General features: G+C 44.5%; 1 protein-coding gene across 1 annotated transcript in view; it reads left to right on the top strand.

Moving 5' to 3' along the window:
• Nucleotides 1-320: 320 nt before the first annotated feature.
• The window catches only part of LOC311246262 (structural maintenance of chromosomes protein 6-like), a gene marked incomplete at both ends in the record, with an annotated part of 159,261 nt that continues 134,728 nt past the window's right edge, over nucleotides 321-24,853 (top strand). Inside the window, 7 exon segments of the mRNA XM_084338477.1 lie at nucleotides 321-464; nucleotides 4,984-4,999; nucleotides 5,002-5,100; nucleotides 15,220-15,325; nucleotides 16,701-16,837; nucleotides 18,064-18,125; nucleotides 19,191-19,271. Coding sequence (XP_084194603.1) covers nucleotides 321-464; nucleotides 4,984-4,999; nucleotides 5,002-5,100; nucleotides 15,220-15,325; nucleotides 16,701-16,837; nucleotides 18,064-18,125; nucleotides 19,191-19,271 — 645 coding nt within the window.

Genomic DNA, 24,853 nt, shown 5'->3' with positions numbered 1-24,853 from the left:
ACTACTACCACTGCCAATACTACTGATACATCCCTATTGGCAAACTTTATATTAAAAAATAAAAATAAAATTGGTTTAATTATACAACTGTGGCGGGACAAATCTAGGTAATTAATGGGAAACACTGCACATATTTGATTAACATTACAATCACCTGTTTGCAAACAAGGTGTCAGTCTGTGATCGAATACTATGAATACGGTTAGTCCAGATCTCGACTTTACCTAAGTTACTAACGTTAGTGTTATTCCTTGGTCCGTTCTCGTTAACTTGCTGTTTAAGGTCTTTTGTCTGTCTTTACTTTACACTGTCCAGTCAAGATGTCCAAGAGGAAAAACAAAGCGTCCAGCGACACCCCCAGCAAACGGGACAGACCCGGGGGAGCGGAGGAGGAGGAGGAGGAGGAGGAGGAGGAGGAGGATGTTGTCGGTCCTACTCAACAAGTCTCCCAGCTGTCCCAGAGGGTTCGTTTCTTCACTTTGACTTGACATTTATTCATTCAGGCCTGCAGTGGAATATATACTGAAAAGCTGCAGCACTTAACATCAGATATTATTGTAGATCAAACATGTTTATATATATATATTACTGTATTATGCACAATCGCTGCAGGCAAGACCCCCCGCATTTCATTGTATACTTGTATGCTGTGACAATTAAAACTCTTGACTTGACTTGACTTTATGTATAAGATGGATTACTAATACGATAAATAAAGACATTAAAGATGCTGTACGTGGTGTTTTGTAGTGTTAAATAGCTCTACATTCCAACAGCAATCACTGATACTGGTCAGTAACATGGGTCTCCCAGTCCCTCCGCTCTGCAGTAAACACAAAATTCATTTTCTGGTATTCCTTCCCACTTTATCCAATCAGGGGAGAGAACCCTAGATATTTTTTACTTATTTCAAGAAGCCTTGCCAAGCCGAATGTGCTTACCGCACTGGTAGATTATTTTACTTGTTGCATGGGCGTTTTGTAGTGTTAAATAGCTCTACATTCCAACAGCCATCACTGACCAAGCATATGACATCTCTAGTTAACCCCGATCAGACTGGCTTTATAAGAGGCCGACTGGTCACGGATAATATCAGACGGTTACTGCACGTGATTGATGCCAGCAAGGATGTTGCAACCCCTACGGCTGTCATGTCCTTATACACGATGAAGGCCTTTGACAGATTGGAGTGGTCATATTTGTGGGCAGTCCTTAGAAGGATGGGGTTAGGTGAGGGGTTCATTCACATGATCAAAGTTCTCTACACAGGGCCTTCGGCCATGATCTTAACAGGGAAACTCTGCTCACCACTCGTCTCTGTCTGGCGCTCTTCTAGACAGGGTTGTCCTCTTAGTCCCGGACTCTTTGCTTTATCACTCGAACCTCTAGCTCAGTACATAAGACAATCCCAGATTATATCCCCTGTGTCAATTAAGGGCACACATCACCATATCAGCTTATACGCAGATGGTGTACTCCTATTTATGCAGAACCCCGCCGTCTCTACCTCATCTTCTCCAAGTAATAGACTTTAAGTGTTTTGGGATTGAAATATTCCCCACTAATAACCAGACAGTAAAGTATAACTACTCCAGCTTGGGTGACAGGATTATGAATGATTTTAACAGGTGGTCCAAATAAAAAAACTCATTACAGGCCCGTGCCTCAATAATTAAGATTAATGTTTTACCCAGCATTAACTTTATCAGCTCCATGCTACCGTTATCTCCTCCTGTTGGTTACTGGCAAAAACTGCATTCTGCTGCATATAAATTCGTCTGGAACAACAAACGCCCACAGAGGAGTAACACACTGCACAGAGGAGTAAACTCGACAGGGGTTTAGCATTTCCAGACTTCAAATATTATTTTCAAGCTTACTCTTTGAGACCTCTCATCACTTGGTTTGACGCTCATGCAGCCGTGTCCTGGCGACCATTGGAGGAGCAGATGGTGACCCCTTATAGACTTCAGGATATTGTGTATACCAACATTATAATTAAGCAATGCAAATTACGATTTGGCCCTCTTATCACACATGTGATCCAGATTTGGCGTGACACCCAGAAAGCGTGTACTAACCGCCATAAATGGCACACGCACTCCCCTATATTTAATAACAATTTACTTCTTATTGGACGGCAACCTATTAGGTACCCTAGATGGGAAAATAAAGGCATCCATACATTGGGGGATATCTTCGATAACTCTGGTCTCCGCTCTTTCCAGGATCTATCCAATGGATATGATCTCCCCAGAACCTCCTTTTTCTTTTATTTACAAATGAGAGCAGCTCTGAAGGCTCATGGCGTTCCATGGGACGTTCCACTAAAGCGACACCGGTTTCACAAATTATTTTATGACAGGGAGACATCGAGAGGCTTCGTATCTGACTTTTATCGGCACTTACTTATGTCCTCATATAAGGACCTACCCCTAGATACGATTTGGAGAAAGGATATCCCTGAGTTGGATATAGATTTTGATTGGGATGCAGTCTGGGAAAATATTAGGCTATCATCACGCAACCCAGATCACCAACAGATTCATAAACATTTTGTTCATAGGACTTATCTGACCCCCAGGCGATTGAACCTAATGGGTCTCAGACCTGACTCTCGATGTACCTTGTGTCAAAACGGTGCCATTGGAACATATATGCATATGTACTGGGAGTGCCCTCCTGTTGAGATCTTCTGGGAAAATGTTACCTCTCAGCTATCAGAGATTTTCTCTTTGACCATACCGACCTTGCCTTCTGTATTATTGTTAAATGATGATTCTCAATTGCCGACCTCTGTACATGTAAAGAGACTCATTTTGGCCGGCCTTACGGCTGCCAAAAAGTTGATTGCTTCACGCTGGATACAACCAGATAAGTTATGTCCGAAGGTATGGATTCTCACCTATCTTGAATCTGGAGATATCCACTGCACGAGTTTTAGGGGTTAACGAAGCAAATGTTGCTATTTGGTTGGCAGCTTAAAGCTTAAAGAGCGCATATAACGTTCAATTGCTAGATAATCTATTGTATATAATGTATTTAACTCACGTTGAGGTCCTGGGGTGAGTGGGGGGGGGGGGGGGGGGGGGGGGGGGGGGCAGAGCGAGCGAGTGCCATTGTCCACTTGTCTTTTTTCTTTTTGTTTTTTTCTTGTAATTTTAATTATGTATATTTTCTGGGCCCCCTTTGGCTGTGGGTCTGGTGGCCGTGGGCTCTGACTGGGGGGGGGGGGGCGTGGTTCGGGGTCTCTGCGGGTCGAGGCATTAAAGAGGCGTGATGCTTTGGCCCGCGGGGGCGCCGGACTCCGGGTCCTCCGGGGTTGGGGTTCGCGGCTGCCGGGCCTGGAGATGGAGGGGGCTCAGGAAGCCCGTTTTTATAGTAAATGTTTTATTTTCCTTATACTTTGTGACAGTTTATTTGAACTGGATATGTATGTAAATGTATAATCTGTCTAATTTATTGTCTAATCATTGTTGGGTTAGTTTATGTTTTTGGATGTCTTTTACGTATTATTGTTATTATTGTGTTGTGAGTTGTGATGTTTCATGTTTGAAAAATGGAAAATAAAAAAGATTTGATCACAAAAAAAAAGACATGGCCGTATGAGAGGGGTGTAGACTATGACTAGATCATCAGCATGCAGTCTATATCTGTGACTAGATCATCAGCAGGCAGTCTATATCTGTGACTAGATCATCATCAGCAGGCAGTCTATATCTGTGACTAGATCATTAGCAGGCAGTCTATATCTGTGACTAGATCATCAGCAGGCAGTCTATATCTGTGACTAGATCATCATCAGCAGGCAGTCTATATCTGTGACTAGATCATCAGCAGGCAGTCTATATCTGTGACTAGATCATCATCAGCAGGCAGTCTATATCTGTGACTAGATCATTAGCAGGCAGTCTATATCTGTGACTAGATCATCATCAGCAGGCAGTCTATATCTGTGACTAGATCATTAGCAGGCAGTCTATATCTGTGACTAGATCATCAGCAGGCAGTCTATATCTGTGACTAGATCATCAGCAGGCAGTCTATATCTGTGACTAGATCATCATCAGCAGGCAGTCTATATCTGTGACTAGATCATTAGCAGGCAGTCTATATCTGTGACTAGATCATCATCAGCAGGCAGTCTATATCTGTGACTAGATCATTAGCAGGCAGTCTATATCTGTGACTAGATCATTAGCAGGCAGTCTATCTGTGACTAGATCATTAGCAGGCAGTCTATATCTGTGACTAGATCATTAGCAGGCAGTCTATATCTGTGACTAGATCATTAGCAGGCAGTCTATATCTGTGACTAGATCATTAGCAGGCAGTCTATTCTGTGACTAGATCATTAGCAGGCAGTCTATATCTGTGACTAGATCATTAGCAGGCAGTCTATATCTGTGACTAGATCATTAGCAGGCAGTCTATATCTGTGACTAGATCATTAGCAGGCAGTCTATATCTGTACACTGGATGCTTTCTGCTGAAGCATTGACAAAGTGCTGTTGTGGTGGTGGGCTAGTTAAATGTTACAATAGACACACTGTTCAAAGTTTTCAGCTTCTTTCTCTCTATCCTTCTCTGACGACACTCCAAGTCGGTTTCCTCTAAAATTCTGCCAAGAAATGTAAAAAGTAGCGAGGGAGTTAAGTACATAATCCATATGTGTGACATGTATTCTAAATTTTAAAAAAATGGTATTTACCTATTTTTTGCATTTTGTACACTTTAGTTTTGTATATATTTTTTTTACAGTGTTTGGTCTTTACTATTTTTCTATTGCTGTAGTTTTTATTTTTATTGTAGGAGAGAGAGGCTATTGCTCTTTACCTGTATGAAGCGCACTCTCAGGAGGCTCATACAGAACCAAGCATTTCACTCTAATGTACATGTACCATATATGTGTGACAAATAAAACTAAACTTGAAACTATTCAGGGGAGACCGTTTTACTCCACTCCTGTGTTCTGGTCTGCAGGCTGCTGCCGAGGTGGGCATGTGGAGAGCATCACCTTGAAGAACTTCATGTGCCACTCTCTCCTGGGCCCTTGCAGTTTCGGTCCCAACGTAAACTTTGTAGTTGGCAACAACGGAAGTGAGTCTTTTTCTGTGCCGTTTCGCGGTCCTCCGTGTGACGCTTAGGACCGTGTGATACCAAGCGTAGAAAGTCTTGGATATCTTATCTACTAATATCTTTGGTGATTCAAGGCCTAAAAGGGAAGGTGTTACATTTTGATCTGCATAAAACAATGAGGGATATATATTGTAACTAGTGCTGTCAATCGATTAAAATATTTAATCTGATTAATCACATGATTGTCCCTTAGTTAACTCACGATTAATCGCAAATTAATCGCATTTTAAATTATTTTTTTATCTACCTTAAACAGATCTTTTCAAGTCCAAGTTTTAATACTCTTATCAACATGAGTCAACAAATGCTTGCTTCATGCAGCCATTTAACACAAAAGGATGACCCTCATGCATTGCAAATTTGCATCAATTCAAAACAGTGATGCACAAAATAACTTAAAAGAAAATAATAATTAAAACAATGAATAAAGTGTGCATGAAATAATAGGGGAAAGAAAACGTAGGAACTTGTTACATTCACCCACACAAGGGCTGAGTACTCACACTCCCCCTCTCTCTCTCACACACACACTCTCCCAACTCTCTTTCTCTCTTGCCCCTTCCTCATCTCTCTCTCTCACCCCCCTCTCTCTCTCTCTCTCTCTCTCTCTCTCTCTCTCTCTCTCTCTCTCTCTTTCTCTCTCTCTCTCTCTCTCTCTCTCTCTCCTCTCTCTCTCTCTCTCTCCTCTCTCATCTCTCTCTCTCTCTCTCTCTCTCTCTCTCTTCTCTCCTCTCTCTCTCTCACCCCCCTCTCTCTTCTCTCTCTCTCTCTCTCTCTCTCTCTCTCTCTCTCTCTCTCTCTCTCTCTCTCTCTCTCACACACACACACTTCAGAAACAAACATAGTATCAATGAGAGCATCAATAATACACCTGAGTGAAGTCTAGTTTAAAAAAAAATAATAATAATCTTAAGTTAATCGTGAGTTAAAAAAAATAGTGGCGTTAATAGAATCGGGCGTTAATACCACGTTAACTTTGACAGCCTTAATTGTAACGTTTCCAATAAGGGGACACAGTTGACTGCTGTGTATGTATATCCAAAAAGCATGTGATTCCAATAACTTCTGTTATTGATTTGTAATATATAAGATATTCCTTTATTGATCCCCTTGGGGAAATTCAGGCGTCATTGCAGCATAGGGGGAGGGGATGTACAGGTATGGGCAGGTGTCAGAATGCAGGTAGGTGAATTCCAATGGGTGAAGGCAATCACAGAGACAGAGAGTGTTTACTCTTGAACAGGTTCGACTTTAATAGTAAGAACACAGAGTAAATTCTAAGAGAGAACAAGTGCTAATAGCACAAGTGTAAAATAAGGTAAATGGGAGCTTATTGGAGGTCCAGAGTAGAACCGTCCGCGTTATCCCGAACGCAATTAGTGAAGACCTGACAATGGACAAGCAGAAGAGAGGTATGTTACATAGAGACAAAATACCAACATTCCACACACACCCCTGTGACAGCCAATCAGGAACCACCCCTAAGTGACAGCACTAATTGACAGGGAAATGACAGGTGACAAGCCCAGTGACATATGCCAGGAATGTGGGTGGTCACCGACCGAGGTCGGTGTCCAGAACGTAACAGTACCCTCCCCTGACGAACGGCACCAGACGTTCACCTAGGAGCCTCGGGATTCAGCCGCCGGAAATCAACGATCAGGCTGGGATCTAAAATATCCCTTTGAGGCACCCAAGAACGCTCTTCTATCCCGTACCCCTCCCAATCCACCAAGAACTGAAACCCCCTACCCCTCCGCCTACAACCCAGTATCCTCCGCACCGTGTAAATGGGTTGACCGCCAATAAACCGGGGCGGAGGAACCACAGGCAGTGGCGGGGCCAAGGGCGATGAGAGGAATGGCTTCAACAGGGACACATGAAACGTCGGATGAACCCTCATAGAGCTCGGAAGTCGTAGCTTGTAAGCCACTGGATTAACCCGATGAATCACTTTAAATGGTCCTATAAAGCGAGGAGCCAGTTTCTTGGATTCCACCCGGAGAGGGAGATCCCGGGTGGAAAGCCAAACCCGCTGCCCTGGACGGTAAACTGGAGCCGGACGACGCTTACGGTTAGCCTGCCGTTGGGTACTAACCGAAACCTTCTGTAGCGCCTTCCGAACCTGTTTCCACGTCCTGCGACAGCGAGCCACATGTGCCTGGGCCGAGGGCACCTCCGCCTCCTGCTCCTGCTCGGGAAACAGAGGAGGTTGAAAACCATACTGGCACTGAAAGGGAGACATACCGGTAGAAGAGGAGAGAAGGGTATTATGCGCGTACTCAGCCCAAGCCAACCTCCTACTCCACGTTGCCGGACTACCGGCAACGTAACATCTCAAGACCCCCTCCAAATCCTGGTTGACCCTCTCCGTCTGCCCGTTCGACTGTGGATGGAACCCAGACGACAGACTGACAGAGGCGCAGAGGCCGGCGGCAAACGCCTTCCAGAACCTGGAGGCGAACTGAGGACCCCGGTCCGACACGATATCTACTGGCAGCCCTTGGACCCGAAAGACATGCTGTATAATTAAATCAGCAGTCTCCCGGGCCGAAGGAAGCTTGGGGAGAGGGACAAAGTGAGCCGCCTTAGAGAGCCGATCCACCACCACCAAGATGGTGGTGAATCCGTCCGAAAGGGGAAGACCAGAAATAAAGTCCAGAGATATGTGTGACCAGGGTCGTTTAGGAATAGGAAGTGGTCGGAGGAGACCCGCCGGTGCCCGTCGAGAGGTCTTACTACGTGCGCACACCGGACAGGCCGCCACAAAGGAACGCGTATCCCCCTCCACTGTCGGCCACCAGAACCTCCTACGGATAAATTCCAGGGTCCTGGTTGCCCCTGGGTGGCTGGTGAGGGATGACGCATGTGCCCACTGTAGCAAGCGTGAGCGCGCCACCTTGGGAACATACGACCGTCCCGGAGGACCCCCACCAGGATCGGGCTCCCGCGTTAGCGCCGACCTTACCACCTTTTCTATGCCCCAAGACACGGGTGCCAAAATCAAGGCCGGTGGAATAATGGGATGGGGCTGCTCCTCCCGCCCAGGAAGATCAAACTGGCGCGACAACGCGTCAGGTTTGATATTCTTGGAGCCGGGTCTATAGGAGATGGTATATCGAAATCGTGTGAAGAACAACGTCCACCTGGCCTGGCGAGCGTTAAGGCGTTTAGCCCCTTGGATGTAAGCCAAGTTCTTATGATCAGTCCAAATAATGAAAGGATGTGCCGCCCTCTCCAACCAATGTCTCCACTCCTCCAGTGCCAATAACTCCCGATTACCCACGTCGTAATTACGCTCGGCTGGTGACAGACGGCGAGAAAAAAAAGCACACGGGTGCACTTTCCCATCCTTTAAGCATCTCTGAGAGAGCACCCCCCCCCCACCGCGACGTCAGAGGCATCCACCTCCACAATGAACGGAACCTCCGCGTCATGGCGGATCAATACAGGAGCGGATGTAAAACGACGTTTAAGATCGCAGAAGGCCGACTCAGCCCTAGGCGACCATTCAAAGCCAGGGAGAGAGGCCTTAGTGAGAGCTGTTAAGGGATTGGCTAAGGCGCTAAAATTGCGAATAAAGCGCCTGTAAAAATGTGCAAAGCCCAAAAACCGTTGTAACCCCTTGAGCGACGAAGGCCGTGGCCAGTCCAAAACTGCACTCACCTTGGCTGGATCCATGCGCAGATCGCCCTTCGTCAACACAAAGCCCAGGAAGGACACGGTGTCCGTGTGAAACACACACTTCTCAGCCTTAACGAATAGTTGATGCTTGAGGAGACGGTCTAGCACCTCCCGAACGTGCATTTGGTGTTGCACCATATCGCGAGAAAAAATCAGGATATCATCTAAGTAGACAAACATCGACACCCCAATCAAGTCTCGCAGCACGTCGTTAACCAGGGCTTGGAAGACTGCCGGAGCATTAGCCAAACCAAAGGGCATGACCAAATACTCATAGTGCCCATTGGGTGTGTTAAATGCAGTCTTCCACTCGTCTCCCTCTCTAATCCTGACCAGGTTGTATGCATTACGTAAGTCAAGTTTAGAAAAGACCTGTGCCCCCTGTAAGCACTCAAAGGCCGTGTCCATGAGGGGTAAAGGATATCGGTTCTTGATGGAAACGTCATTCAATCCCCTATAATCAATGCATGGGCGCTGATCCCCATCCTTTTTATCAACAAAGAAGAAGCCAGCGCCGGCAGGGGAAGTGGAAGGGCGTATGTGCCCCGCAAGCAATGCCTCCTCTATGTAGGTGTTCATGGCCAAGGTTTTGGGGCGTGAGAGAGAGAACATTCGCCCGCGAGGCAGGGAGGTACCGGGTAGAAGATTAATGGGACAGTCGTATGATCTATGAGGCGGAAGTGCTTTAGCACGCGTCTTGCTAAAAACGTCCGCCAGGTCCCAATAGATCTCAGGCACCCCTATTAAATCGGGATTAGAGGGTAGATCAGAATCTGCCACGCTCCCCACCATCCTGGAGAAAGAGGGAGGAGACAAAAGAGAAGAGGGGGGGGGAGACAAGGGTTTGGGCAAACTCCCGCTGACGATCGACTTGACGTCGGCCGCCGTTGAGAGTTCGCCCGTGCTCCAATTAATGACACGAACACATGACGACAACCAGGGATGACCCAACACCATGACAGAATAGGGGGAAAAGATGACAAAAAATGTAACCCATTCCCACTCCCCACCCTCCACCCGGATGTGTAAGGGAACTGTGCGCTGGGTGACGCTCCCACTGCCCAGAGGCCGACCGTCCAGGGCATAAACTGGTAAGGGAACCCCTAAATCCTCCACTGGGGTTCCCCACTCCTTCACCAATCCCACGTGAATAAAATTGCCCGCCGCCCCTGAGTCAATGAGAGCCTTAGTTCCCCTAATGTCACCCCCACAGTTGATCGCCACCTCAAAAAATGTACGAGAATCCGTGGTTTTGGCAGGAATGAGCCCACCTGCTGGCGCCTTTTCGAAGCCCGACGGCGCACCTTCCATCCCCGATTGGCGCCGAGCCGATACAGCCTGGACCCGACAGCTGCCGAAGCGGTGACCGGTGCGGCCGCACCGGAAGCAGCGTCGCTCTTTGATGAAGCGCTGCCTCTTGTCGTCCGAGAGCGACAGCACTCCAAGCTGCATGGATTCATCACCCAGTGGCCCACTCGTGTAATGCATGGAATTATCAACACCAGGAGAAGAGGGAAAACATACCTGGGGCTGGGTGTTGTTGACATGCTCCTTCTCCCTCTCCCGGTGCCGATTATCCATCTTGATGGTGGTGTTGATCAGCACTTCCAGCTGCTCGGGGATCTCACGCGCGGAGAGAGCATCTCGCATCCGCGCTGAGAGTCCCCTGACGAACAGAACCACGCAGACGTTCTCCGCCCAAGCTGTCTCCCGAGCCAAGATCCGAAAATTGATAGCATAAGCTGCGACCGTGCGGAGGCCCTGCCGGCAGTCGAGAAGACGACCACCAGCCTCGAAGATCGAGAGTACCCGGGAAGTATCGAATACTCTTCTCAATTCCCGGGTAAAGGCGTCCAGACTGTTGCAGATTATCGCCCCTGCCTCTAATTCCGCCGTAGCCCAGGAGAGAGCTTGACCGGTGAGCAGTGTGATAATATACGCTACCTGCGCCGTCTCCGATGGAAATGATCGTGGTTGCAGCCGGAAAACGAGTAGACACTGGGTGATGAATTCCCGACAACCATCCGGTGATCCGTCATAGCGAGCGGGCGCCTGCAGATGTGGTTCGCGGGACCGCTCCTGGACCCCGAACACCCCCCGACTCTCCTCTGCGTGGAGCGCTGCTTCTCCCGCCGCCGACTGAACACCAGCCACTCCTTCTTGGGCTTGTCGGGCTGTGGCCAACGCCGACTGCGCCACCGCTTGGGATGATCCGACGACCCCATTGAGTCGGGTTAACTCGGCGCTGACCAGCTGCTGATGTTCCTCCATCCGTGTCTGGGCTGCTCCCTGCGTCCGGAGCATCTCCATGATGGCCTCCATGGAATTCTGATGGTCAGGTCTTCTGTCAGAATGCAGGTAGGTGAATTCCAATGGGTGAAGGCAATCACAGAGACAGAGAGTGTTTACTCTTGAACAGGTTCGACTTTAATAGTAAGAACACAGAGTAAATTCTAAGAGAGAACAAGTGCTAATAGCACAAGTGTAAAATAAGGTAAATGGGAGCTTATTGGAGGTCCAGAGTAGAACCGTCCGCGTTATCCCCGAACGCAATTAGTGAAGACCTGACAATGGACAAGCAGAAGAGAGGTATGTTACATAGAGACAAAATACCAACATTCCACACACACCCCCGTGACAGCCAATCAGGAACCACCCCTAAGTGACAGCACTAATTGACAGGGAAATGACAGGTGACAAGCCCAGTGACATATGCCAGGAATGTGGGTGGTCACCGACCGAGGTTGGTGTCCAGAACGTAACAGGCAGGGTAATAGTAGAAAACATAAATTCAGGCAATAAAATTATAATACAGTAGAAAAGTAAAAATAGGCAGTGTAAACAATATAATTAACTCTGAATATACGCATCTGAGCAAGTAGGCAAGTAGTGTAGTCAAAGGTGCAGATGAGGGTCTGTATGCCCCATCAGTTATATATATTATGTTACAATAAATATGGTTACAATAAAACACTTCGAATTTGAATTAGGGATGCACCGATCCGACTTTTACAGTCCCGATACCGATACCGATACCTGGGTTTGGGTATCGGCCAATACCGATACCGATCCGATACCCATTGTCCAATTATTTTTCTTCAAAAAAGCAAATATATTAAAATATATTTAGTTTTTAAGAATTGTAAAGGATCACAAGTGTATTTTTGATTTGTTGTAAACAAAGACAGAAAATTAACTTCAAAACTATGCCTCACTGTCACTGTGTGGAAGAGACTGGGATCATTCTTTTGTGCAAGGCAACATCAGGCTTGACTTAAAACATTACTTTCCTAACTTAGTGAAACAAAATGTAACAAATTAACACATAGATATAAATGTACTGAATGGTTATTTATTATTTAATTTATTATATAAAAAAAATTTTATCCGATTTTTTTTTACCGATACCCGATCCAGCTATTTTACTGATTGGCGGCCGATACCAATATCGGATCGGTGCATCCCTAATATGAATATAATATACTATGAGTAAGTAAAGTACAGTGTTTCCCCTAGGATTTTTTTCAGGGGGGTGGTAGGCCCCCCAAAACGACTAGTGTTGTCGCGGGGCGCGCGTGTCACGGATATGTGGTGTCAACAGATTGCAGAATGGGTACAGTACAGCTCAATACACACGATTGTTAAGGGGATGCAGACCAGAGAAAGACTTTCGTCTTGTTCACATCAGGGTCCCCCATTTTCAATTAATCATAACATATATGACATACAGGTAGACAGTACATCTATACATTTATGACATACCAGATTTTAGTGATGCACCGATGTGAAAATTGTGGCCGATACCGATAACCGATATTAATATTGCTGTTCTGGCCGATACCGATATTTACAGATGTCGATATCTCTGTATAGAAAACACTTTTTTATGATAATCAAATAAAGAGCTATTTTCCAAAACGCGTAATTTTTTTACTTTAACTTATTTTCAGAAATGACTGATATTTTGAAACTATTTAACACTTTAATCGCCATGGGTTAAATTCATAATTTACCATCCCTCGCCAGCTCTATTTGTCTATGGAGAAGTTCCCCTTCTTTGCAGGGCTATAACTTTTTAAATTCTATTGCTACATTGCCATTATTATGGCCCATTCAATGTCCTATATGTATTGTTCAGGGTGTAGCAACGTTAAACTTTTTCATTCACATATTCATACTAAAATATGGTCTAAAGTATAAGTATGTTTTTATCGTTTTCTGCAGCTTTATCCAGAACTTGATTTATAGCCCCAAATGCATTATATTGATGATGAAATACAGTTTGGTAGCGATCGGCGCGAGATGAAAAATTTCAACTGGACGTACTTCTAGAATGATCTACGTACTGTATGATCTGATGATGACCGGATGGGCGGGGGATCGTTTATAATTCCGTGGGCAGCGTTAGATGATTCATCCAGAGTGGGTCATATGTTCATCATAGCAGTTTATATGGAATACGTTAGAAAATAACGCTGAATCTTACCGTATGTTCCTCGCGCCGTTGGACGATCAGCGTGGAGTAGACCGTTTTCGATTATGTTGTTGATCCTGATGAACCATTTCCAGGTTGTATAATACTATATACGTCCAAATAACGTTGTTTATTGAGTTAGGGCGAGCGATTGATCATGTGTTGAGATGGAGTCCGGCTACCGATCGCGAGTGCCCGGAGCACATGGATGAGCACTTCCTGTTTGGCGCGCCCCTCCCTCTTGGCGGATCTGCCGATCGGCCACCAGATGGCGCTCTCGAACCGTTAGACAGTTGAGTGGAGCTCACCAGTACATCTCAGGGCTCCGGAAAGGAAATATGATTTCGATGACTTTTTTGAAATATTGACATCAAAGACGAGTTACGGCGTCTTCGGCAGAATGAGCATGGCTAGGAATGACGTCTTAACTCGTCCCCGGCGATCATATTGTTAAGGCCAAAACATGTAAAAAGAAAAAAAAAAATTACATTTTTATTTTAATTTTTTTAATATCGGCCCTATCTTGATATCGGACCGATACCGATGTGTAAAAAAACGGCCATATCGGCCGATATTATATCGCCGGCCGATATATCGTGCATCACTACCAGATTTACAAATACAGTACTGTTTGTGATACAAGGAGAGGTTTGAGAACCACTGGACTAGACCATACATTTGAGCCATCAAAGAAATGAAGCGGTTACCTGTGTTGAACTGGTTTTATTCTTTAGAAAATATAAAAATATACTGGATTACTATTATGACTACTACCACTGCCAATACTACTGATACATCCCTATTGGCAATGTATCAGTCTAGGTAATTAATGGGAAACACTGAGGGAGGCACATACAACACTCATAACTATTTACAACCAGTGTCAGAGCGAGCGCACTCAAATTGTTCGGAAATTCTGAGTGCACACTGGACCCTCTGACCAAAGAGTCAGTTTATCAGAGCGGAGCAGATTTTCAGAGTGAATTTATTAACTCACCTTAACTAGGGCCCTATGAAATCCGTTTGAATCTTTTCCTGTTTTCGGATATGAATTTTCCTGTTTTCGGATTTCTGTGATTTAATATGTTTTCCTTTGGATTTAACCAAAAAAAACAATACACAATTATGTTTTTAACTAACTTTAATAATAGTACATCTACAAACAGTGCCAGTGTAGTTCAATGTTCAGTGCCAGTTAGGTTATGAGGTTTCTTTTTTTCAATTAAGTTCAGTTCAATGCAGTTCAACTGTCTAAATAGTGCAATAACTAAATAATAATTAAATAGTTAAATAATACAAAATAATTTGGTTTAAAAGAAATCAAGAAAAAAACTGTAAAATGTAATTTATTTCAAAGAGATGTCCTTTAACGGTTCATGCTTCTCCCCATCTCTGACATCACCATTGTGATACATGATGGATAGGCCTTTGTGTTTTCCTCAGTGAGGGAAGAGAGAGACTGAGAGACTGAGACTTGTTACGCGCAACGCTAGTCAGTCTCGGAATGGATTTGGTAGCTTTTTTCTGCGTCTCCGTAGACCGTGCCGCACCACCGTTTTAAAGTCTTAGTGAAGATTGATTTGTATGAAAACCGATTTATGTATAATTTAGCTAGCTCGCCAACGTTACTGTGATTAAAGCGAGCTTTAATAAAAAAAAATTATATAAAAGAAAATATATATATATATAATTTTTTCAGGGGGGGCGGGGGGTCCCGCCAAGGCAATGGAAGGGGAAACACTGAAGTACCGGTATACACGTTATGCGTTGTAGTCCGTGCAGTTTAGGTGGGAGTCGGACCTAAACTGCACGGACTACAACGCATAACGAATGATGCATATATATTTGTAATCGGGTCATTGGAGAAATTAATGATGATTTTTCTCCCACTTTCCTTTTCCTAACGTGTTCTCGCGTAACAGGTGGAAAGAGTGCTATTCTGACGGCTCTCATCGTGGTCTTGGGTGGAAACGCACAGGCCACCAACCGAGGCTCTTCCCTGAAGGGCTTCGTGAAGGAAGGAGAAAGGTGAACATGCTTCCTACCTACACCCTCTGACACGGGCTGCGTCCCAATCCTCCACACTACTGTATGCCCTACACCCTCTGACACGGGCTGCGTCCCAATTCTCCACACTACTGTATGCCCTACACCATAGGTGTCAAACTCATGGCCCGCGGGCCATTCGCCAAGAGCTATGGATTTTTTTTTTTTTTTTTTTTTTTACATTAATCTTGGGTTGAAAAATTGCGGCGTTAAAATAATTGTGGGTTAATGCGTTAATAAAGCTTTAACTTTGACAGCCTTAGTTATTACACATTCTTACACATACATGTATGTTGAACATCTGAGGTATTGATGAAGTAACAAAGGAAAAAAGCCAAAAGCACTTACTCCTCAGACATTCTTTGACAATTTTACAGCCCAAAATACGAAAAAGATCCAGGCGGAATAGGTAACAAAGGGTTGAAGAAATATTGTCTGAACTGTCAGATGCAAACTGGCTGTGTGACATAACCGAGCATCTCGCTCAATTGAATAAGAAGCTGTAGGGACGCAAACAAGTCCCACCCAAAACTTGACCAATATAGTTGTGAACTGAGACAACCCTTATTTTGTTATTTTTGAGTACAGTTACAGTTGTGTGTTCATGCAGACACATAATAGCAATTTCATTACGAATTGAAAATGGTGGACCCTGATGTAAACAAGTCGAAAGTCTTTCTCTGGTCTGCATACCCTTAACAATTGTGTGTATTGAGCTGTACTGTACCCATTCTGCAATCTGTTAATTAAAGTTAATTAAACTATCTTCCATTAGTTGGATGTATGGCCTCTGCAAGGTTGTGTGCAGCCATTTGTTTTTGTAACACCTGCTACATCTGTCCCACGCGTTCTTTGCAGCTCACAGTTGTTAGTTCTGCCCCTCTTGACTGTGACAAAAAGGTTTTGAACAAACTTAATGTCATAGCTTGTATTTGATGATCTTCTTCTTTGTTATTTACTTGAATGGTTTGATCATTGATTAATGGAGTAATATGGGGTTCTGATCAACTAAAATTATTTGTTAAAATAACATAAGCTAACATATATTTTTACATCTATGCAAATGCATATGCAATATGTATAACTTGAATAAGTAATAAATACAGAAACAACATGTTTAACAATATGTAAATGAGTAGCTACATTTATTTTACATTACATTAACATTTATACGGTCTTTGGCCCTTTGAGGGCAACCATAATGCTGATGTGGCCCTCTGTGAAAATGAGTTTGACACCCCTGCCCTACACCCTCTGACACGGGCTGCGTGGAGCTCTACACTGGTGTGTGGTGGATGGGAGCTCCATGCACCATCTCCTTCCAGGACCATGGTAATATATCCCTCTGCTCTCCCAGCTCGGCCAACGTTTCCGTTACTCTGCGTAACAGAGGGAAGGACGCGTACAAGCCAGAGGTCTACGGTCAGTCCATTGTTGTGGACCTCAGGATCACGCGGGAGGGGTCAAGAACCTACAAACTGAAGACCAAATCTGGTACGAAGAGCTGTCTTTTAAATGTCTCCGTTTGTTTCACTCCAAACACATTTGGCTCATTTGGTAGAACCTAGTTTGGTCATAAAGATTTCCATAGAGCAGCGATTCCCAACCTTCTTCATGTCGAGGACATCAACCACACTGGTGCACATTCCTGTGAGTGTATGGAACACATCTGTAAGGTCTTTTTCAATACAATTCGTTGTTATGTATTTTTAATCAAGTACTTTGGTGGACCACTTTCTGCCCTTCCAGATTCCAAGCTGTTTTTGCCTGGGCTCCGCCCATACTCTCAATGCGCTTTGAGTGACAGTCACCCACCTGCACTGGCAGATACCTTTTGAGGGAGAGATAGAGAGGGACTAATTAATTTCGCCGCGGGGGGCATAATCCCATTGGACAATGCATTGGTAACTTGTTTCAAATGACAATATATACCCCCGTGAATATTATTGCACGGATCGGAATATGGGAGTGTGCGATGATAATTTGCAACAGGTTGACGGTGATACAGCGAGTGCTGATACGAGAGAGAGAGAGAGAGAGAGAGAGCGCGCTCCCTCCCACCCGTTTTATCTAGTTCTCTGTGTGAACAGCTGAAGGTCTCCGCTTCCGCATTATTTGCACTCGCTGCTCATATAAAAAACGTATCACAGTTGATTGTGGGCGGGCGGTGGCAGATCAGAATTCGTACACGTCACAGATCCGCTAAATTCAGATTGGCTTGGTTTAGTGGGGGAGGATCTTGTCTCAGCTGAACTGAAGAAACGGGACTGAATGAGAATTTCACATCTAGTCAGTGTTGGTACAACCCCACATTGCTAGAAAACAATTGCAGACCACTGGAAAAGGCCATTTATAAGATAGTTCCCCTTTAAGCAGCAGACCCCTGTTTGATTAGATTCTGTATCAGTGACCCCTGATATAATATCTGAGAAATATCTGATGTAACTTATAACATTGCATTTCTTGTCAACTTTCCGGTTAATAGGCATTCTGCTTTCAGAATTCACACTAATTGTGGTACACGCAATGATAAACTAAATTAAACATTGTCTGCAACTATCTCTTTCTAGAACAGATTTTTCGTCAATGTGTGTCTGCATCCGTCTGTTGAGTTGGTATGAAAGCTTGTGCTGGAATTTCCCCTTTTTAAATGTCACTTGGGTCCACGCTGCACTGAAGAGACGTGGGGTTTGTTAACGCGGTCCTGTCCCGTCCTCCAGGTCACTTTGTGTCGTCCAGAAAGGAAGATCTCTTGTCTGTTCTGGATCATTTCAATATTCAGGTAGAGTTCTTCTCACCCATTCACACTCGCCTTCACCTGTTTACAATTAGTTTATATTCATGGGCTGCAAGGGAGAAAGTGCTCTCGGGCTACGTTCACACTGCAAGAGAAAGTGGCCCAAATTAGATTTATTTCGCTCATTATGTGACTCAAGATATTTCTTTAGGAGCGAGACCAGTTCACACTGGAATCTCATATTGACCACGTTTAAAAAGTATGTGAAAAAAATCTGATCTGAGCAATAAATCATAATTGAGAACTAAGGACTTGCAGTGTGACCGCAGCCTTAGAGACGGATGTTCTAAGAAATAAAAAAATATATATATTTCTCTGTTATTTGTACAGTGAAAACCAACACACCTTCATCAAGCACATTGCTGAAACAGTTTTCAACACTGTAAAAGTTGTTTTTAGTTTTTAGAGTAGCTGGATTCTTCTTTCTTACTAGTTGTTTCCAGGTCATGAAAACAGCATGACACTGTTTATTCTTGTACCCATGGACTATAAATAATCTTCTGATGACAAACTTAGAGATATGTATAGATATATACACTGTGTGTGTGTGTGTGTGTGTGTGTGTGTGTGTGTGTGTGTGTGTGTGTGTGTGTGTGTGTATGTATATATATGTATATATATGTATATATATATATATATATATATATATATATATATATATATATATATATATATATATATATATATATATATATATATATATATATATATATATATATATATATATATATATATATATATATATATATATATATATATATATATATATATATATATATAAACTAAAAGGAGAAAACCTTCAAAGGAAAGAAGGGACCGCACACTCCACAGGACTCGTTTTTGCTTATTTATTGTTTGCACAACGCGTTTCGCTGTCGATTCCTCAGGTGCTAGGTCCTTTGAAGGTTTTCTCCTTTTAGTTTATTTATCTCTCTTGCGCTGACCTGCACCTCCAGTCGGGGTCCAACCAGATGTGCACGAGTCCTATCTAGTTTAATATATATATATATATATATATATATAATATTATTTATTTATTTTCTTTCAAAGGTGAACAACCCAGTGTCAATTCTCACTCAAGAGATGAGCAAACACTTCCTAAATTCTAAAGGAGAGGGAGACAAGTACAGGGTGAGTTTATCCGCCCTCCCTTTGATTGTGGTAAAATGGACTGAAAGATGATTACTGGATAATTAACAGACTTGGACTGTGATTACTCTCCTGTTTTTGTTTAATTTTAATTTTGTAATTTTGAATGAACCGCCCCTTTATACTGTGGCGTTAGATATACAGAAATACCCAATTCATGCAACTCAAAGTCTCTTTAGCTTAGCACAATGAATGGAAGCGGACAGTGCCGGTTAGCCTAGGCATTGTCCAACTAACGCCTCTCCCGAAGGCTAACCGGCACTGTCCGCTTCCATTCATTGTGCTGTGTTAGGCTAACGTGCAGCCAGATAGCTTTCTACTGAATGCACACAGAGAGGAAACTGGTATCTATCTTCCTGTCTCTCTCTGGAGAAGACAGTAAGCTAATTTCCCAAAATGTTGGCGTGTTCCTTTTTAAATGTCCCTAAAGCTACCTAGCTAAGTCAAGTAACATTTTATTTATAAAGCACATTTCATCCACGGAGGCAATCCACAGGGCTGTACACAAAAAAACTATACAAAGAAGGCACAGCATAAAAAATGATATAATATAAAAGGAACACAGAAGGGTACAGTATAAAAGCGGCACATTCTCATGAATGGATTTTCAGTGCATTAAAACAAACTAAACAAAAGAAAAAAGTGCAGTAAAGTGCAAAAATAGTATAGTTGCTAAAGCGAACTATCTCATCCCCCTCAGTATCTGTCCTGGATGCCTGAATACTTTTACCAACGGATTTCCAGTTCCGCGTTCGCGTTCTGCACTCTGATTGGCCACTGACGTTTCTGGTCGCGCCGATCGTGTGACGGCAAGTTCTGCCACCGGTTAAGCTTAGGCGACTCTTTCGAAGTTCGTTAAGGTTAGAGTTTGTCTTAGAGCAGGGCGATAGAACACCAGCCCTGATTCCAAACTCTAACCTTAACCAACTTCGACAGAGTCGCCTAAACTTAACCAGTGATAAACTAGGCGTTAGGTAGTTTGCTGCTGTTCGAGGCGGAAATGGGCAAAGACACGCGATTGGGCGCACATGTCACAGGACCAGAAACGTCAGTGGCCAATCGGATCGCACCAGAAACGTCGGTGGCCAATCAGATCTCAGAACGCGAACGCGGAACTGGAGATCCGTTGGTAAAAGAATAGACGCGTACCGGATACTACATGTGATCTCTGGTCCCCCTCAGTATCTGTACTGGATACTACATGTGATCTCTCGTCCCCCTCAGTATCTGTACTAGATACTACATGTGATCTCTGGTCCCCCTCAGTATCTGTACTGGATACTACATGTGATCTCTGGTCCCCCTCAGTATCTGTACTAGATACTACATGTGATCTCTGGTCCCCCTCAGTATCTGTACTAGATACTACATGTGATCTCTGGTCCCCCTCAGTATCTGTACTGGATACTACATGTGATCTCTGGTCCCCCTCAGTATCTGTACTAGATACTACATGTGATCTCTCGTCCCCCTCAGTATCTGTACTGGATACTACATGTGATCTCTGGTCCCCCTCAGTATCTGTACTGGATACTACATGTGATCTCTGGTCCCCCTCAGTATCTGTACTAGATACTACATGTGATCTCTGGTCCCCCTCAGTATCTGTACTGGATACTACATGTGATCTCTGGTCCCCCTCAGTATCTGTACTAGATACTACATGTGATCTCTCGTCCCCCTCAGTATCTGTACTAGATACTACATGTGATCTCTCGTCCCCCTCAGTATCTGTACTGGATACTACATGTGATCTCTCGTCCCCCTCAGTATCTGTACTAGATACTACATGTGATCTCTGGTCCCCCTCAGTATCTGTACTAGATACTACATGTGATCTCTGGTCCCCCTCAGTATCTGTACTGGATACTACATGTGATCTCTGGTCCCCCTCAGTATCTGTACTAGATACTACATGTGATCTCTGGTCCCCCTCAGTATCTGTACTAGATACTACATGTGATCTCTCGTCCCCCTCAGTATCTGTACTGGATACTACATGTGATCTCTGGTCCCCCTCAGTATCTGTACTAGATACTACATGTGATCTCTGGTCCCCCTCAGTATCTGTACTAGATACTACATGTGATCTCTCATCCCCCTCAGTATCTGTACTAGATACTACATGTGATCTCTGGTCCCCCTCAGTATCTGTACTAGATACTACATGTGATCTCTCATCCCCCTCAGTATCTGTACTAGATACTACATGTGATCTCTGGTCCCCCTCAGTATCTGTACTAGATACTACATGTGATCTCTGGTCCCCCTCAGTATCTGTACTAGATACTACATGTGATCTCTGGTCCCCCTCAGTATCTGTACTGGATACTACATGTGATCTCTCATCCCCCTCAGTATCTGTACTGGATACTACATGTGATCTCTCATCCCCCTCAGTATCTGTACTGGATACTACATGTGATCTCTCGTCCCCCTCAGTATCTGTACTAGATACTACATGTGATCTCTCATCCCCCTCAGTATCTGTACTAGATACTACATGTGATCTCTGGTCCCCCTCAGTATCTGTACTAGATACTACATGTGATCTCTGGTCCCCCTCAGTATCTGTACTGGATACTACATGTGATCTCTGGTCCCCCTCAGTATCTGTACTGGATACTACATGTGATCTCTGGTCCCCCTCAGTATCTGTACTAGATACTACATGTGATCTCTCGTCCCCCTCAGTATCTGTACTGGATACTACATGTGATCTCTGGTCCCCCTCAGTATCTGTACTGGATACTACATGTGATCTCTGGTCCCCCTCAGTATCTGTACTAGATACTACATGTGATCTCTGGTCCCCCTCAGTATCTGTACTGGATACTACATGTGATCTCTGGTCCCCCTCAGTATCTGTACTAGATACTACATGTGATCTCTCGTCCCCCTCAGTATCTGTACTAGATACTACATGTGATCTCTCGTCCCCCTCAGTATCTGTACTGGATACTACATGTGATCTCTCGTCCCCCTCAGTATCTGTACTAGATACTACATGTGATCTCTGGTCCCCCTCAGTATCTGTACTAGATACTACATGTGATCTCTGGTCCCCCTCAGTATCTGTACTGGATACTACATGTGATCTCTGGTCCCCCTCAGTATCTGTACTAGATACTACATGTGATCTCTGGTCCCCCTCAGTATCTGTACTAGATACTACATGTGATCTCTCGTCCCCCTCAGTATCTGTACTGGATACTACATGTGATCTCTGGTCCCCCTCAGTATCTGTACTAGATACTACATGTGATCTCTGGTCCCCCTCAGTATCTGTACTAGATACTACATGTGATCTCTCATCCCCCTCAGTATCTGTACTAGATACTACATGTGATCTCTGGTCCCCCTCAGTATCTGTACTAGATACTACATGTGATCTCTCATCCCCCTCAGTATCTGTACTAGATACTACATGTGATCTCTGGTCCCCCTCAGTATCTGTACTAGATACTACATGTGATCTCTGGTCCCCCTCAGTATCTGTACTAGATACTACATGTGATCTCTGGTCCCCCTCAGTATCTGTACTGGATACTACATGTGATCTCTCATCCCCCTCAGTATCTGTACTGGATACTACATGTGATCTCTCATCCCCCTCAGTATCTGTACTGGATACTACATGTGATCTCTCGTCCCCCTCAGTATCTGTACTAGATACTACATGTGATCTCTCATCCCCCTCAGTATCTGTACTAGATACTACATGTGATCTCTGGTCCCCCTCAGTATCTGTACTAGATACTACATGTGATCTCTGGTCCCCCTCAGTATCTGTACTGGATACTACATGTGATCTCTGGTCCCCCTCAGTATCTGTACTGGATACTACATGTGATCTCTGGTCCCCCTCAGTATCTGTACTAGATACTACATGTGATCTCTGGTCCCCCTCAGTATCTGTACTGGATACTACATGTGATCTCTGGTCCCCCTCAGTATCTGTACTAGATACTACATGTGATCTCTGGTCCCCCTCAGTATCTGTACTAGATACTACATGTGATCTCTCGTCCCCCTCAGTATCTGTACTAGATACTACATGTGATCTCTCGTCCCCCTCAGTATCTGTACTGGATACTACATGTGATCTCTCGTCCCCCTCAGTATCTGTACTGGATACTAGCAGCACGGTGGTGTAGTGGTTAACACTGTCGCCTCACAGCAAGAAGGTCCAGGGTTCGAATCCCGCTTGGGGACCAGGTTTCCATGATGCCAGTTACCCAGGTGGGGTATCTCCCAGGCCTTTCTGTGTGGAGTTTGCATGTTCTCCCCGTGCTCGCAAGGGTTTCCCCCCCCGATAAGATAAACCCAATGGAAAAACATGCACAACAACAAGATCGCTAACGCTGTGGCGTCCTTGACGAAGACGGACAGGAGCACTTGGATTGGTCCCCTGGCGCGGCTCACGTGGCGCCTGTCTGCTCCCGGCTGCCCTTGGGGGGGAAGGACGACGGGATGGGTTAATCGCAGATACGCATTGTATGCATGGTTCGCATGTGTGCCAAATGGTGACCTCGGAGCAGGTCCTAAATTATTATTATTATTATTATTATTATACTACATGTGATCTCTCGTCCCCCTCAGTATCTGTACTAGATACTACATGTGATCTCTGGTCCCCCTCAGTATCTGTACTGGATACTACATGTGATCTCTGGTCCCCCTCAGTATCTGTACTAGATACTACATGTGATCTCTGGTCCCCCTCAGTATCTGTACTAGATACTACATGTGATCTCTCGTCCCCCTCAGTATCTGTACTGGATACTACATGTGATCTCTGGTCCCCCTCAGTATCTGTACTAGATACTACATGTGATCTCTGGTCCCCCTCAGTATCTGTACTGGATACTACATGTGATCTCTCGTCCCCCTCAGTATCTGTACTAGATACTACATGTGATCTCTGGTCCCCCTCAGTATCTGTACTAGATACTACATGTGATCTCTGGTCCCCCTCAGTATCTGTACTAGATACTACATGTGATCTCTGGTCCCCCTCAGTATCTGTACTAGATACTACATGTGATCTCTGGTCCCCCTCAGTATCTGTACTGGATACTACATGTGATCTCTGGTCCCCCTCAGTATCTGTACTAGATACTACATGTGATCTCTCGTCCCCCTCAGTATCTGTACTAGATACTACATGTGATCTCTGGTCCCCCTCAGTATCTGTACTAGATACTACATGTGATCTCTCATCCCCCTCAGTATCTGTACTGGATACTACATGTGATCTCTCGTCCCCCTCAGTATCTGTACTAGATACTACATGTGATCTCTGGTCCCCCTCAGTATCTGTACTAGATACTACATGTGATCTCTGGTCCCCCTCAGTATCTGTACTAGATACTACATGTGATCTCTCGTCCCCCTCAGTATCTGTACTAGATACTACATGTGATCTCTGGTCCCCCTCAGTATCTGTACTAGATACTACATGTGATCTCTCGTCCCCCTCAGTATCTGTACTAGATACTACATGTGATCTCTGGTCCCCCTCAGTATCTGTACTAGATACTACATGTGATCTCTGGTCCCCC

This window comes from Notolepis coatsorum (assembly GCF_963971535.1).
Source record: "Notolepis coatsorum genome assembly, contig: SUPER_1_unloc_1, whole genome shotgun sequence".
Lineage (NCBI taxonomy): Eukaryota > Metazoa > Chordata > Actinopteri > Aulopiformes > Paralepididae > Notolepis > Notolepis coatsorum.
This window is presented reverse-complemented; position numbering and strand designations above follow the sequence as displayed.